A 13,339-nucleotide genomic window follows, 5' to 3' on the forward strand; every position below is an offset into this window, starting at 1 on the left:
ATGCATTACTCGTGTAATTACACACACACACACAAACACACACACAGTGCTCCTGTATGGTGGAGATCAGTACAAAACCTGATAGGACTCTGGTGCTGGGTAAGCTGGGCCCTGCTCTATTAATAGCTATTCCTACTATCAAAGAGGGCTGTGGCCCTAGGCCCAGTAACCACCTTCTCCCCACCCTGCCTTCTCATTCACAGCATAGGGACAACACAGTTGACCACGCTGGCCTCACTAGGTTGCCGTGAAGACTCTGTGCCCTCTGACACCTCTGTGCCTTTGTTCATGCTCCTCATATTGCCTGGCATGCCTTTCTGTGTTATTTTCCACCTAATAAAAATTAATCTTCAAGGCTCAACTCAACTACTATCTTTTCTGTGACGCCCTCAATAGCCCCCAACTTGGTATATACTGTTTCTTCTTCTAAGCACCCACAGAACTCTGCTTGTATCTCTTTTCAAGTGTCTGTTTCCTTCTACCTTGCCTTTAGAGTCAGTCTCCCTAGTAACCTATAAACTTGAGTGCAAAGACTATACTACTCAACTGTTAATTGCCTGGGGGCCTTGGGCATATTAAGATTCATTAAAATTGTATGTCCTGGGAGGGACAAAGATAGGGAGAGAAAGAGAGGTTTAGAACATTAAAATTGTATAAATGTGAAAGTCCCCTTGGTTAGGATTCAAGACAGACTGAAAGATGCCAGATTCCTCATATTAACACTTCACAGTGCACCAAGGTGCTAGTGCAGTAAAACTCACGTTAACTGTCATCTCATGGGCACCTACTATGTGCCAAGTACTAAGCTAAACATTTACCATTATTCTCCTTTAATCTTCATACAACCCTGTGAGGAAGGCATTATTTCCTTATACAGATGAGACACCCAAGGCTAAGAAAGGGGAAGTGACTTATTCAAAGGGTTGTGTGTATCACACCAATATTTGTCTAACTTCAGAGTCTTTGACATGATCTCCACAGTAAAGCTATCACTAATGGCAGGCACAATCAGTCTTCTTTGGGCATTGAAAAGAATAATGCAGGAGAGTTAACATAGCAGGGCTGATCTTGAAAAGGGCTGGCTTACAAGGCTGGCCCTAGGCTGGCAGCCAGGAACTTGGCTTTTGAAATGTTCCCTACGTGATAAGTTTGCTGCTTTGTCAGCCCAGGGCACTGAACAGCTGCTTTCCTTCCAGGAGCCTACAATTTTGTTAGTTATTACTGGCAGAGAATGCCTACATGACCAGTCCTCCATAAAAACCCTGAACTCAGAGTCTCAATCAAATGGTCTTCCCTGGACAGCATCACTGCACACATGTTGATGCATTTCATTGCTGAAGAAAGAAGCATGTCTGTATGATCCCACCCACTGGGAAGGAGAAAACATAGGAAGCCTGTATCTGAATTTCTCCAGATGCCACCTGATGTTGTGTTTTTCCCTTGCTGATCCTGTTGTGTGCCCTGTGTAATAAACCACAGCCCTGAGTATCACTGACTTTGAGTCCTAGGAGTCCTTCTAGTGACTTCCCAAACATGGGGGTCATCCTGGGATTCCTGACCCAAATCACAAAAGCCAAAACAAACCAAACCCAAAACAAAAGTAGCCAACGAAACGCCACAGAGGAGACAGGGTGTCAGTAGAACAGAACCTTACTTCTCTGGATTGTCTGGAAACTTAATCCGCAATTCTTGGTTTTTATATGATCTCTTTTCAAATGTGAGGATCATCTTCTTCACTGAGCTTTCATCCAATGGCTCCTCCTGGTACAAAGAGACAAATGCAACAACTTCAGTCCCCAGGGGGTTTCACATTCACTGTCACTACTTTCCTGTGGCTCTTATATCTCACCTCACTCTGCCATTGATCTTTCTGGGTTAAATGTACAGTACACACCTTATTTTTTGAGATGGAGTCTCGCTCTGTCGCCCAGGCTGGAGTGCAGTGGTGCGATCTTAGCTCACTGCAACCTCCACCTCCCAGGCTCAAGCAATTCTCCTGTCTCAGCTTCCCGAGTAGCTGGGACTACAGGCACATGCCACCACACCTGGCTAATTTTTTTTGTATTTTTAGTAGAGACAGGGTTTCACCGTGTTAGCCAGGACGGTCTCGATCTCCTGACCTCGTGATCCACCCACCTTGGCCTCCCAAAGTGCTGGGATTACAGGTGTGAGCCACTGTGCCCGGCCACAGTACACACTTTATCTCCCCAATTACAATGAGGAGTAAGGGCCTGTAATCACATGCTTCTTTTTGGGTATATCACTTTGGGTGTCTCACATAATGCCTACTCTCTGTAACACAGGAAATTCAGTTTGAGGTGTTAAACACTTACTGGGCACTTCGGCACTTCAGCACTTCAGGAGGCCAAAATGGGCGGATCACCTGAGGTCAGGAGTTTAAGACCAGCCTGGCCAACATGGCAAAACCTTGTCTCTACTAAAAATACAGGCACACGCCTGTAGTCCCAGTTACTCAGGAGGTTGAGGCACAAGAATCACTCGAACCCTGGAAGCGGAGGTTGCAGTGAGCCGAGATTGTGCCACTGCACTCCAGCCTGGGTGACAGAGGGAGACTCTGTCTCAAAAAAAAAAAAAAGAACAGGTGTTAAAGACTCATTCATTCAACAAATATTTCTTGAGCACACAGTATGGTACAGAGTAAGCAACAATATTAGGTAATATTATTATACATTTACCTTGTCTTCCTTTGCTATACATGTAAGATAAGACTGAAAGGTTTAAAAGAATTGTTTAAGGTCAAGCTCTGAGTCAGTGACAGTGACCCTTAATCTTCTCCTACAGCAGAAGTTGGCAAACCGCAGCCCATGAGCCAAATCCAACCTACTGCCTGTTTTTGTACAGTGCGTAAACTAAGAATGGTTGCTAACTAGCTATAGTCACTGCTTAGCATTTCTTATATATTACTTTGCCTGGTCCTTACCAGATACTGAGAAGGAATTCAGACAGGTACTTTGAATCCTGAAGTAGCATCAAGAATTTAGTAACCCTGCCTAGAGAATGCAGAAAAAAGCTAGTAGACCATACAGAATTTTCTGGCTTCATATATTGGAATAATACCTATGAAAGCAAATAGAAAAAATAGATCCTTTTGGAAAGCACTGAATCATTCCATAATTTTATAAGTACTCAAAAATGTTAGCTATTATTCTATTATTAAATTTCTATTTCCACATATTGGGCTTTAAGTGGGAGCTACCCATAAATTCATTTTCGGCATGACACATTTCTTAGATTATACCAATGATTCCTAGATCCCAAGGTTCTCTATTGAACCCCTACGTCTTCCTCAGGGTCTACAGCTTAAAGAGAGATTCCCTGATGTGGTAAAAACAAATCAGAGTCCTGGCTCAGTCAAGACTCAGAGCCTAATTTCACTACTTACTAGCCATGTGACAACGTTACTTTGCTGAATATATTCCTCAAAGCTTCATCAAGTCCAGCTAATTCTATCTCCTAAGTCTTTCCTAAATTCATCCACTACACACTTAGAATAAAATCCCAAACCCCTCACATGATCTATGTAAGGATCTGGCAGGATCTGCCCAGATAATTTCTCCAACCCCAAACCAGGGCAAAGACCCCCATTGCTAGCCCATGTCTACTTGTTCTGTGGCACAAGTAGACTCTCCAGTGTCTGGCACACAGTAGGTACTCAGTGAAGATCTGAGGAAGGAAAGAAGGAAGGGAGGAAAGGAGGAAGGGAGGAAAGCAGGAAGGGAGGAGGGGAGATGAGGGGAGAGGACAGGAGGGGAGGGGAAGAATGAAAATGTTACCTGTATCTCTCAAGGTCATAGAGATGACCTAAAGAAAATATGTACATAAAAGTGCTTTGTAAACTACATGAATGCAAGCTGTTATGGTTATTATTAGCAACAGGCACAATGTATCCAACATTCCACTAGAATTTAACTAAAATAATCAAAACATTTCTAGGAAAAGGTTAAATCACTTTCAAGCAAGCTCAATATCTGCTACTTTTCTTTTTCTTAGCTAATATCTTGCCCCACTCTGGAGAAAAACCACATTAATGTTAACACAGCTCTCACGGGATTTCCGAAGTCCTAGCCTCTCCAGGGTTTGGCCTTCCCTCCTTTAATTTCTCTCCAACACTAGGGGAAAACTGAATTATCAGTCTTAGTCATCAGCCACAGCAGTATCTCCAATAGCTCAACGTCAGAAACCAGAGGGAGATTTCAGAAAGATGAATGCTGGTGATGTAGCACAAAAAGGACAATAATATTTTACAAGTTCACGTGACTTTACAGGGGCAAGCATCACTTGTTTTTCATCAAATGGGACTTTGGTGGCAGTGAGAAAATAACTCCTGGACTTGTAGCCTTCCATGTGTCATTTTTACAAAGTGATCTCTTTTTCCCTGTCCCTTAACAGAAGGGCTGGTCCCACATTACATTTCTGTCTCCCAGGCTAGAAACCACTTACCCATGACAGCTACTATCCTAATCCTCCAGTACCACCCTTGCCCTACATGGGAATTATACCTGCCAATTAACTGCTGCTGCAGGGCTAACAGATTGAGCAGAAGCTAGTGAGGAGGGAAAGGAGGGAGGATGTGCTACACACAGTTTGTCTAAGCCCTGGCAAGGCTGCTGCCCTCAGAGAGGAAATTCAAAAATTCAGGACTGTCTCCCACCACATATTTCTAAAGTGCCATCATCTTTTAGGGGCAGACCCCCAAATTAACACGAGTACAAATCCTAATAAGGAAATAGCTACTGTCACAGCACAGTAAAGACCTTTTTGGAATATGAATCCATTTTTTCTTCTTCTCAGATTCACACGCCAGCCTCATTTTTTAAATCCAAACTTAGCATCGTGTCTTTGAGGGAACCAAAAAACAGCTGGCTCTTAAGACTCTATTTCCATAATTCATATTGAACAAAATGCCAGAGTGAAATAACATACAAGTTAACACTTAAAGATTTAAAAAGACACAGAGGTAAGGTCATTTTGTTTTTAATCACTGATATTTTACCTCCATTCTTACCAGCTTCATTCATTTATTCATTCAATAAATATTTATTAAGGGCCCACCAAGAGCTAGGTATTGCTCTGGGTACCAAAGATACAGCTGTGAACAGAACAGAGCCAGTCTCTGTTTTCATGGGAGGTTGGGAGGAGGACAGCAATGAGCAAATAAACAACTAGAATTTCAAATCATGACACGTGCTGTGCAGACAATATACAGAATACAGTGATGAGGGAATGAGAAAACGGCTTGCAGGGCTACACAGGAAAGACTTCTTGGAGGAGGAAACATCTCACTGAGACCTGAATGTGAAGAAACCAGCCATACAAAGCATCAAGGAAGAAGAGCATTCCAACAGAGGGCACAGAGGTCCGAAGGTCCAGAGGCAGGAAGCAGTGGAAAGGCCCCAAGGCATCTTGAGGAACAGCAAAGAGAAAGGCCCTGAGGAGTCTCCTTCCCTAAGCTGTACTTTTGCAGTCACATCTAAATACCTAACAATGTGGCACCCCCTTAAACTTCTCCACTTTTGTTGCTTTGCTAATACCACCATTTTCTCTGCCTAAAAAGCCCTTCCTTCCACTTGATAAAATTTGACCCCTCTTTCAAAGGTAATAACACAAGTGCCTTCTATGTGTCCTCAGTAAGATCCAGGAAGCCTGCCCTGACCCTCCCCTACAGTACATAATAAGGAATAATTTGAAAACTCTCTTATTCTTTACATCTCGCAAGATGCTTTCTCAACTGCACTAACTCACTTAACCTTCACATTAACGCAATGAAATATGAATTCTTAATCCCATTTTACAGATGAAGATGGGAAGCTCAGACAAGCTGAATATTTGGCCCAAAATTACATTCTACAGGGCCAGCCATCTCAGCTGCCACCCATCGCTGCCACGTTACCTCTTCCTCTTCCTCTTCCCCATCTCTGTCAATAATCTGAAGCAGCCTTTTTTTGTCATCATCTGCTTCCTCCACCACAGTCATTTCTTCTTCCCGATAGCGGCCACGTTCTCGAGTACCAGTTTGTTTCCGACGCATCTTCTGCTCCTCCTCTTCATCATCCCGGGGACGTTTTGTGCCCCTATTGGGCTGAGAGAAAAGAAACATAGGATTTTAGAGCTGGACATGACATAGAAGCTGGGCATGGTGGCTCACATCTATAATCCCAGCACTTTGGGAGGCCAAGGAGGGCAGATCTCTTGAACCCAGGAGTTTGAGACCAGCCTGGGCAACATGGTAAAACTCTGACTCTACAAAAAATACAAAAAAAAAAAAAGAAGACTTTGCAAGGCACAGACAGCAAATATCCTAAAAGCTTTCAAGAATTCTCTGACTCAAAAGCAGCCAGCATATAATTTCTCCCACCACACGGAGTAAAGCTCTATGTGGTCATTTTTCAGATCCTTAATGATTCTATAAATATACCATGAAAGTCAGTGGGAATTTTTTTATATACAGTTTTGCCATTTCACAAAAGTTCCTATGTATATGGAAATAGCAACAAACCTATCTTAAGATGGCAACGCTGGGTTAGGCTCACGTACTAGTCAAGATATAACTCCCAATGTCAACCTCTTAGCACCTGGTTTTAATTCACATCTACAAAAGATTACAAAGCCTTTTCTACAGTTACTCACAAGTAGTTCAAATATAAAATATTACATATGTAACTTCTGAATGTCTACTGCACTCCCAATTCTATTTCACAGAAGAGTTGAGTTAAGGCCCAGAGCCTGGGCAAAGGACCTAAATAGACACTTCTCAAAAGAAGATATACAAATGGCCAGAAGATACATGAAAAAAAAATGCTTACCATCACTAATCATCAGGGAAATGCAAAGAAAAACCACAATGAGTTATCACATCACACCTATCAGAATGGCTATCATGAAAAAGACAGAAGATAAAGTGTTGTTGAGGGTGTGGAGAAAAGAGAACTCTGTGCACTGTTGGTGGAAATACAAATAAATACAGCCATGATGGAAAACAGATGGAGGTTCCTCAAAAAATTAAAAACAGAATTATTATATGATCCAGCAATCCCACTTTTGGGTATGTAACCAACAGAACTGAATTCAGTATGCTGAGAAGATATCTGCCCTATTCATTGTAGCGTTATTCACAATAGCTAAGATATGGAAGCAACCTATGTGTCCGTCACTAGATGAATGGATTAAAAAAAGTATATATACACAATAGAATTCTACTCAGCTCTAAAAAGCGGGGAAATTCTGACATTTGAGACAATCCGGATAAACCTGGAAGACATCAAGCTAAGTGAAATAAGCCAGGCACAGAAAGACAAATACCTCGTAATCTCACTTGTATGTGGAATCTAAAAAAGCTGAACTCATAGAAGAAGACAGTAGAATGATCGTCACCAACGGCTGTGGAGGAAGGGAATGGAGGGAAATGTTGACTAAAGAGTATAAAGTTTCAGTAAGGCCGGGCGCGGTGGCTCACATCTGTAATCCCAGCACTTTGGGAGGCCGAGACGGGCAAATCACCTGAGGTCGGGAGTTCAAGACCAGCCTGACCAACATGGAGAAGCCCTGTCTCTGCTAAAAGTATAAAATTAGCCAGGCATAGTGGTGCATGCCTGTAATTCCAGATACTCAGGAGGCTGAGGCAGGAGAATCGCTTGAACCCGGGAGGTGGAGGTTGCGGTGAGCTGAGATTGTGCCATTGCACTCCAGTCTGGGCAACAAGATTGAAACTCCGTCTCAAAAAAAAAGAAAAGAAAAGTTTCAGTTAAACAGGAAGATAAGATAAGCTTTAGTAACTTATTGCACTGTATGCTGAATATAATAAATAATAATGCACTGTACATGTAAAAATTGATAAAACAGATTTTAAATATTTTCACCACAGAAAAAATATTAAAGGTGATGGATTTGTTAATTAGCTTGATGTAATCACTCCACACTGTAGACATACATCAAAATACCACCTTGTACCCCATAAATATATACAATTATTTGCTAATTAAAAATAAAAGTTTTTAAATCAAATATAATAATAATAATAAAGGCCCAGAAGCCAAGTATTACATAAGATTACAAAACCATCAGCGCATCACTGAAAACAGAACTGGCCCTTCCAGACTCCTAGTCCAAGGACCTTTCTACCATATTCTGTTAGGACCTCATTTTGCCTTTTATTGTTGTTGTTGTTTACTTTTTAGAGATGAGGTTTCACTATGTTGCCTAGGCTGGACCTCAACTTCTGGACTCCAGCAATCCTCCTGCCTCAGCCTTCTGAGTAGCTGAGACTACAGCTACTCATTTTGACTTTTACAATGCAATCCATTAAGAAGTTCTTAGTGTTGTTTTCCATTAAATTAGAATAAAACAGAGCAGTAGTGAAAGGGGCTTCAGAGCTGAAGAGACACAACACTGCCCAGACACCAAACAGCCCAGTGTCTCCATTCAGCTCAACTTACTCCCGATTCGAATCTGGGCCAGTCGCCTACCTCTCTAAACCTTAGTTTCCTTATCTGTAAATGGACATTATAATTCTTTCCTCTGTGAACTTCAAGTGAAAGAACTCTAAACCATAAATACATAAAATCATCACTGTGGGGTAATCCACATGATTCTGTCTTCTCCAACAAAACATTTGTGTTAGATTCTTCAATGAGATTTTCTTTATCTGATATAGTAATCACACCCACCAGCAATATGCTTGGTGCAATGTGGTATGTTACTACCAAAGAGAAGAAAATGCCACTTTCATTGCCAGCCTGCTAAGTTGTTTGGTAATAAGAGAAAATTTTCTATTATACATGTTACGCATCTCCCCTTTTGACTTTTACTGAACTGTACTCTGCCAGTGGTAGAAAGTCATTCCCCTCTTTATTCATGTTTCCTGCTTGCTCCACATCCCAGGTGCTTTAGTAAGTCTGAGCATATGACATTGTTGAGAAAACTCACATTCGACAATTTAGTTTGTAGGGTACCACCTGCTATTTTTCACTCTCTTCCTAGTCTCCCTGAGCTAGATGATAATTTCATATGAACACACACTATTTTCCATAAGGACAAAAATTACAAAAATATACTATCATCGTTACTACTCTACCCTAAAAAAGAAAAATAAAAAGGAAAGCAACATGCCAGTAACTACAGACAGGCCACAGTAAAAAAGGAGGTGGTGGTTTACATGTAAGAAGAGGAAAGGAAAGTAGATTCGTCCTAAAGGAGGGCAGGCTTCCAACTGGAAATCTGTAGCTCCTCAGCAGGTAAGGAACTTCAGCCCTCTGGGAAGACTAATTCTTTCAAGCTCATAAAAGAAGCCCTGCTGTGATTCTGATTAGCGTGAGCCTACTGCAGCAGCCAAGTCAAGGCATGAGCTCCATAGTTCTCCACGGAAAGGAGATTTCTAGATTGTTTATCTCCGAGGAGAGAAAGAAAAGGCAGTGGGCCACAATTAAAAGGAGAAAGCTAAATATTGCCACAGTTAAGAAATGCAAAATAGAAAAATACACTAGCAATGTCTCTTTTGAACACATCTTCCAATCCTCTTCTTTAAAACAAACATTTCAGAAGTCAGGGGAGGATGGCCACGGCACTCCAGCCTGGGTGACAGAGCAAGACTCCGTCTCAAAAAAAAAAAAAAAAGTCAGTAGAGGAGTTTCTTTTATTAAATTCCCATTAAAATAGCACTTTTCTTCTGCAGAACTTCAATCTTCACCACATCTCTGGCAATGAGAAGTAGTTAACAGCTCTATTTTATAAGCAGGAAGACAGGATGCCTAAGATCTTTTAATAAACTCTTGCAAAGACAACCTGGTCCCTTCTCAAAGTTGAATCTGACTTCTGGAAAACTGCTAATCTGCCAAGATTCCAGGACCCTAACTGAGACAGATCTGAGGAACTTTCAGGCAAGAACATTCACCTATAAATATGTCATATAAGACCTTGGTTATGTTAAAACAATACTTTTTAAATCATTAATTCAACAAATAACTTACTAAAGAGTTATAACGCTTGAAGGATCTTCAAGCAATCAGCTGCCAGTCCCAGGCTTCCAACAGGGTCATGTATAAATAGGGACACAGGGATAAACAGGGCCAGTGTGGATTCTTGAGACAAGAATAACTCTGTTAACTTTTATCAATAGTGTTTAAGTATAACATCCCTAACAGGGTTACCTTTAAGTTCACCAACTGTTTCTCCAACCTTCTCCCTCACACACAGTATTCAGCTTTAGCTTTAGCTCCTCATGACAACTCTCCGGCAGAGCCAAACCCAGCTGCGACAGCTCCTTCAGCAACACAGCAGCTCCCACCTCCCTCTCCAACAGAGAATACGCCATGCAAAGGCCCTGATATGGTGTATTTCCACATTTCTCTTCTAAAGGCAAAAACTGTAAGAACTTCTCTTCATTTCTCTTCTTAACCCTCAAATGTCTCTTTTTCAAACACTAACACTACAAATTGTAAAGTTTTGAATCATTCCTGAGATTTGACCACTCTGAATAAGAGTTAGGATTCATTTCTTCAACTAAGTGCCAACCGTATGAGGTACTGTGATGAGTACTGGACACATAAGTGTGAACAAGACAAACACTGCCTTGTTATCAGAGCTTAACAATCTGGAACAGTGTTCAATCGAAATATAGTACAAGCCACAGATGTAATTTAAATTTTTTAGTAGCCACATTTAAAAAGAAACAGGTAATAATATGTTTATTTAATCTAACATACCCAAAATATCATTTCAACATGTAATCTATATTTTAAAATTACTAATTTGTTATTTTACATTCTTTTTTTCACACTAGGTCCTTGGAATCTGGTATGTATTTTACACTTATGGTGTATCTCAATACAGACTGGCCCAATTTCACATACTCAACAGTCATATGAGGCCAGTGGCTACAGTACTGAATAGCACAGGCCTAGGGGATTTCCAACTGAGGGGTTTCAGCTCCCTGATACAAGCTAAAATGGATTTGCCTTTCCAGCGACATTGAATGAAATATGGACTAAAAAAGTTGAAGTCCTGCCTGTTCGTGAAAGATTCACACTAAAAATTATGAAGCTAACTCAACAACCTGACCAAGAAATAAACTTCCTAATTTATATTTACCCAATATTCACCACTGAGAGAGCGATGGGTTATATAAAACAAAACAAGAATTGTAAGCAGGGAAGAAGCTCAGAGCTGTCAAACTGATTTCACCAAAGGGAAGCCAAAGGGCTGTTGATCCACAGAAAGAATGTAATACTCACAGCCTGTCAGAGAGGTCAACAGCTCAGGCTGAGCTCTCCCTGTGTCTTACACAACCAATCCCAAGAGGCTTAAGCCATTCTTACCAGTCACCTTTGGAGACTAATTTGTTTTGGTATCTGAAAGGTATTTGGAATCCCTCAAGATGAAGGAATGACAAAAGCAACTGTTCTTAATAAAGTCATTTCTCTGCCTCTGCTGCCCACAGGACTAGAGAAAAATGATTAACTCTTAACTTCCGAACATCAGCCTTTAAGGGTTTTTACAATCTTCTACAATTCCCTGCCTTACTCCCAATAGGTAGTAAGTGGTATAAAAGCTAAGCATTTCCCACCAACCAACCACACAGCTGGTAGCCTTTCTAGGATAAAGGTTTCCCATTCACTCAAAGCTCAGAGTAGGCTTCACGATAATAGATAGATGCCTTTACTCGCCAATGATCTTGAGGCCTATCGTGTGTGTGTGTGTGTGTGTGTGTGTGTGTGTGTGTGTGTGTGTGTGTGTGTGTGGCTCCAACCATACCCTTGCAAACAGAAATCAAGACATCTTCATGAGAGCTCTGAAGGAGTTAAAAAAATTAAGCAATCTGCCTAGGATACTCCCTGCGTACCCAGACAATATCCAGCCTAAGCTTTGGGTTTCATTTTTTCCTCTTTTTTTTTTTTAATTAAAAAGCAGTGAGAAGCTGTAGCTATAATGAGGGGCTGTGGGAACATGCAGTTATATTGAGCTCAAAGTAATGTACCATAGGAAGAGGCTACATCACCAGAACGAATCCTAAATTAAAACTCCACTATGAAACCAACCCCATTTCCTCTGAGTATGCAATCTGTATTATCACATTTATGGGCTGTCTCGACCTCAATTAGGCTTGGGGGCAGGGGGGGAAAAAGAGAACTTCTGTAATGAGCAATAATAGCATCACTATGATAAATTATGAAAACACACAATGCAATTATTAATGTGAAGAGCGCATTTGTATCAGAATGTAAGAGTGTAAATGTGTGCATGTGGTGTGTCTAAAGACAGCTCAACATTCCAAGTTCCCTGGCTAAGAAAGGGGATAATTTGTAAAAGGTACTTTCATGAAAAAAGATGTCCAATTCTAATAAGAAAATGGAAAAAGTCAAAGGAAACCTTCTAAACCTTGTAACAAACCAAGAATTCTTCATCTAGAACTTAAGAGCTTGGCTAACTTCAGAAAAGGATCTTCCAAATGGGGCATGAAGTACTGTTTCCAAGATATCAGACAACAGGAAAGACAGTAATTTGAGCCAGGACAAGGAGATAATTTAGTCTTTCTCTCTCTTTATATTAATAGAATAGGGAAATCTGAGATGAGTGAGTTTAAGCTACTTGCCTATGGTGAGCAAGACCACAAGGCTTCTAAATCCCAATATAGTGCGTTTCCTTTTTCTCCATGTTACCTTAAAACTGGTTGGTAAGAAAGTAAGAGGACCCAGAAGCAGCCACTAGTAAATAAGTAAACAAAGCTACTATTAAAATATAAGAACACAGACTAGTGGCTATTTTAGACAGGATATAACTAGAAATAAACCACCATCAACAGGAAAAGGCTTTCAGTTCATTACTGCTAAAGCTAATGATTCCTAATCTGCTTGCAACGGTGATAACCTGTATGGAGAATGAGTTTTGAAGTCAATTTTTCCTAAATTCAAATCCTAGCACCTCTACTCAGCAGCCCTGGAAAGGAAGTTATTCCCTCTACACTTCAGTTTTCTCAGTCTATAAGCTGAAAACAATAACCTCTTTCACACAGACATTTATGCATATATGTATGCATGTACATAAAAGCCTATGTGTCTTCTTTTTTTGAGACAGAACCTCACTCTGTCACCCAGGCTGGAATGCAGTGGTGCGATGGCTCACTGCAATCTCCGCCTCCTGGGTTCAAGCAATTCTCCTGTCTCAACCTCCTAAGTAGCTGGGACTACAGGCATGTGCCAGCACACCCAGCTCATTTTTGTATTTCTGGTAGGGATGGGGTTACACCATGTTGACGAGGCTGGTCTCGAAAGTGTGACCTCAAATGATCAGCCTGCCTTGGCCTCCCAAAGTGCTGAAATTACAGGCA

General features: G+C 41.0%; 1 protein-coding gene across 1 annotated transcript in view; it reads right to left on the reverse strand.

Annotated features, from left to right (window-relative positions):
• Positions 1-13,339, reverse strand: part of CTNNBL1 (catenin, beta like 1) — a 177,636-nt gene that overhangs the window by 132,819 nt on the left and 31,478 nt on the right. Inside the window, exons 2-3 of the mRNA XM_011929066.1 lie at positions 5,912-6,100; positions 1,655-1,761 (exon numbers count right to left, since the gene is read on the reverse strand). Coding sequence (XP_011784456.1) covers positions 1,655-1,761; positions 5,912-6,100 — 296 coding nt within the window. The remainder of the gene's footprint in view (positions 1-1,654; positions 1,762-5,911; positions 6,101-13,339) is intronic.

Source organism: Colobus angolensis, unplaced genomic scaffold (genome assembly GCF_000951035.1).
Source record: "Colobus angolensis palliatus isolate OR3802 unplaced genomic scaffold, Cang.pa_1.0 Scaffold8, whole genome shotgun sequence".
NCBI classification, from domain to species: Eukaryota; Metazoa; Chordata; class Mammalia; order Primates; family Cercopithecidae; genus Colobus; species Colobus angolensis.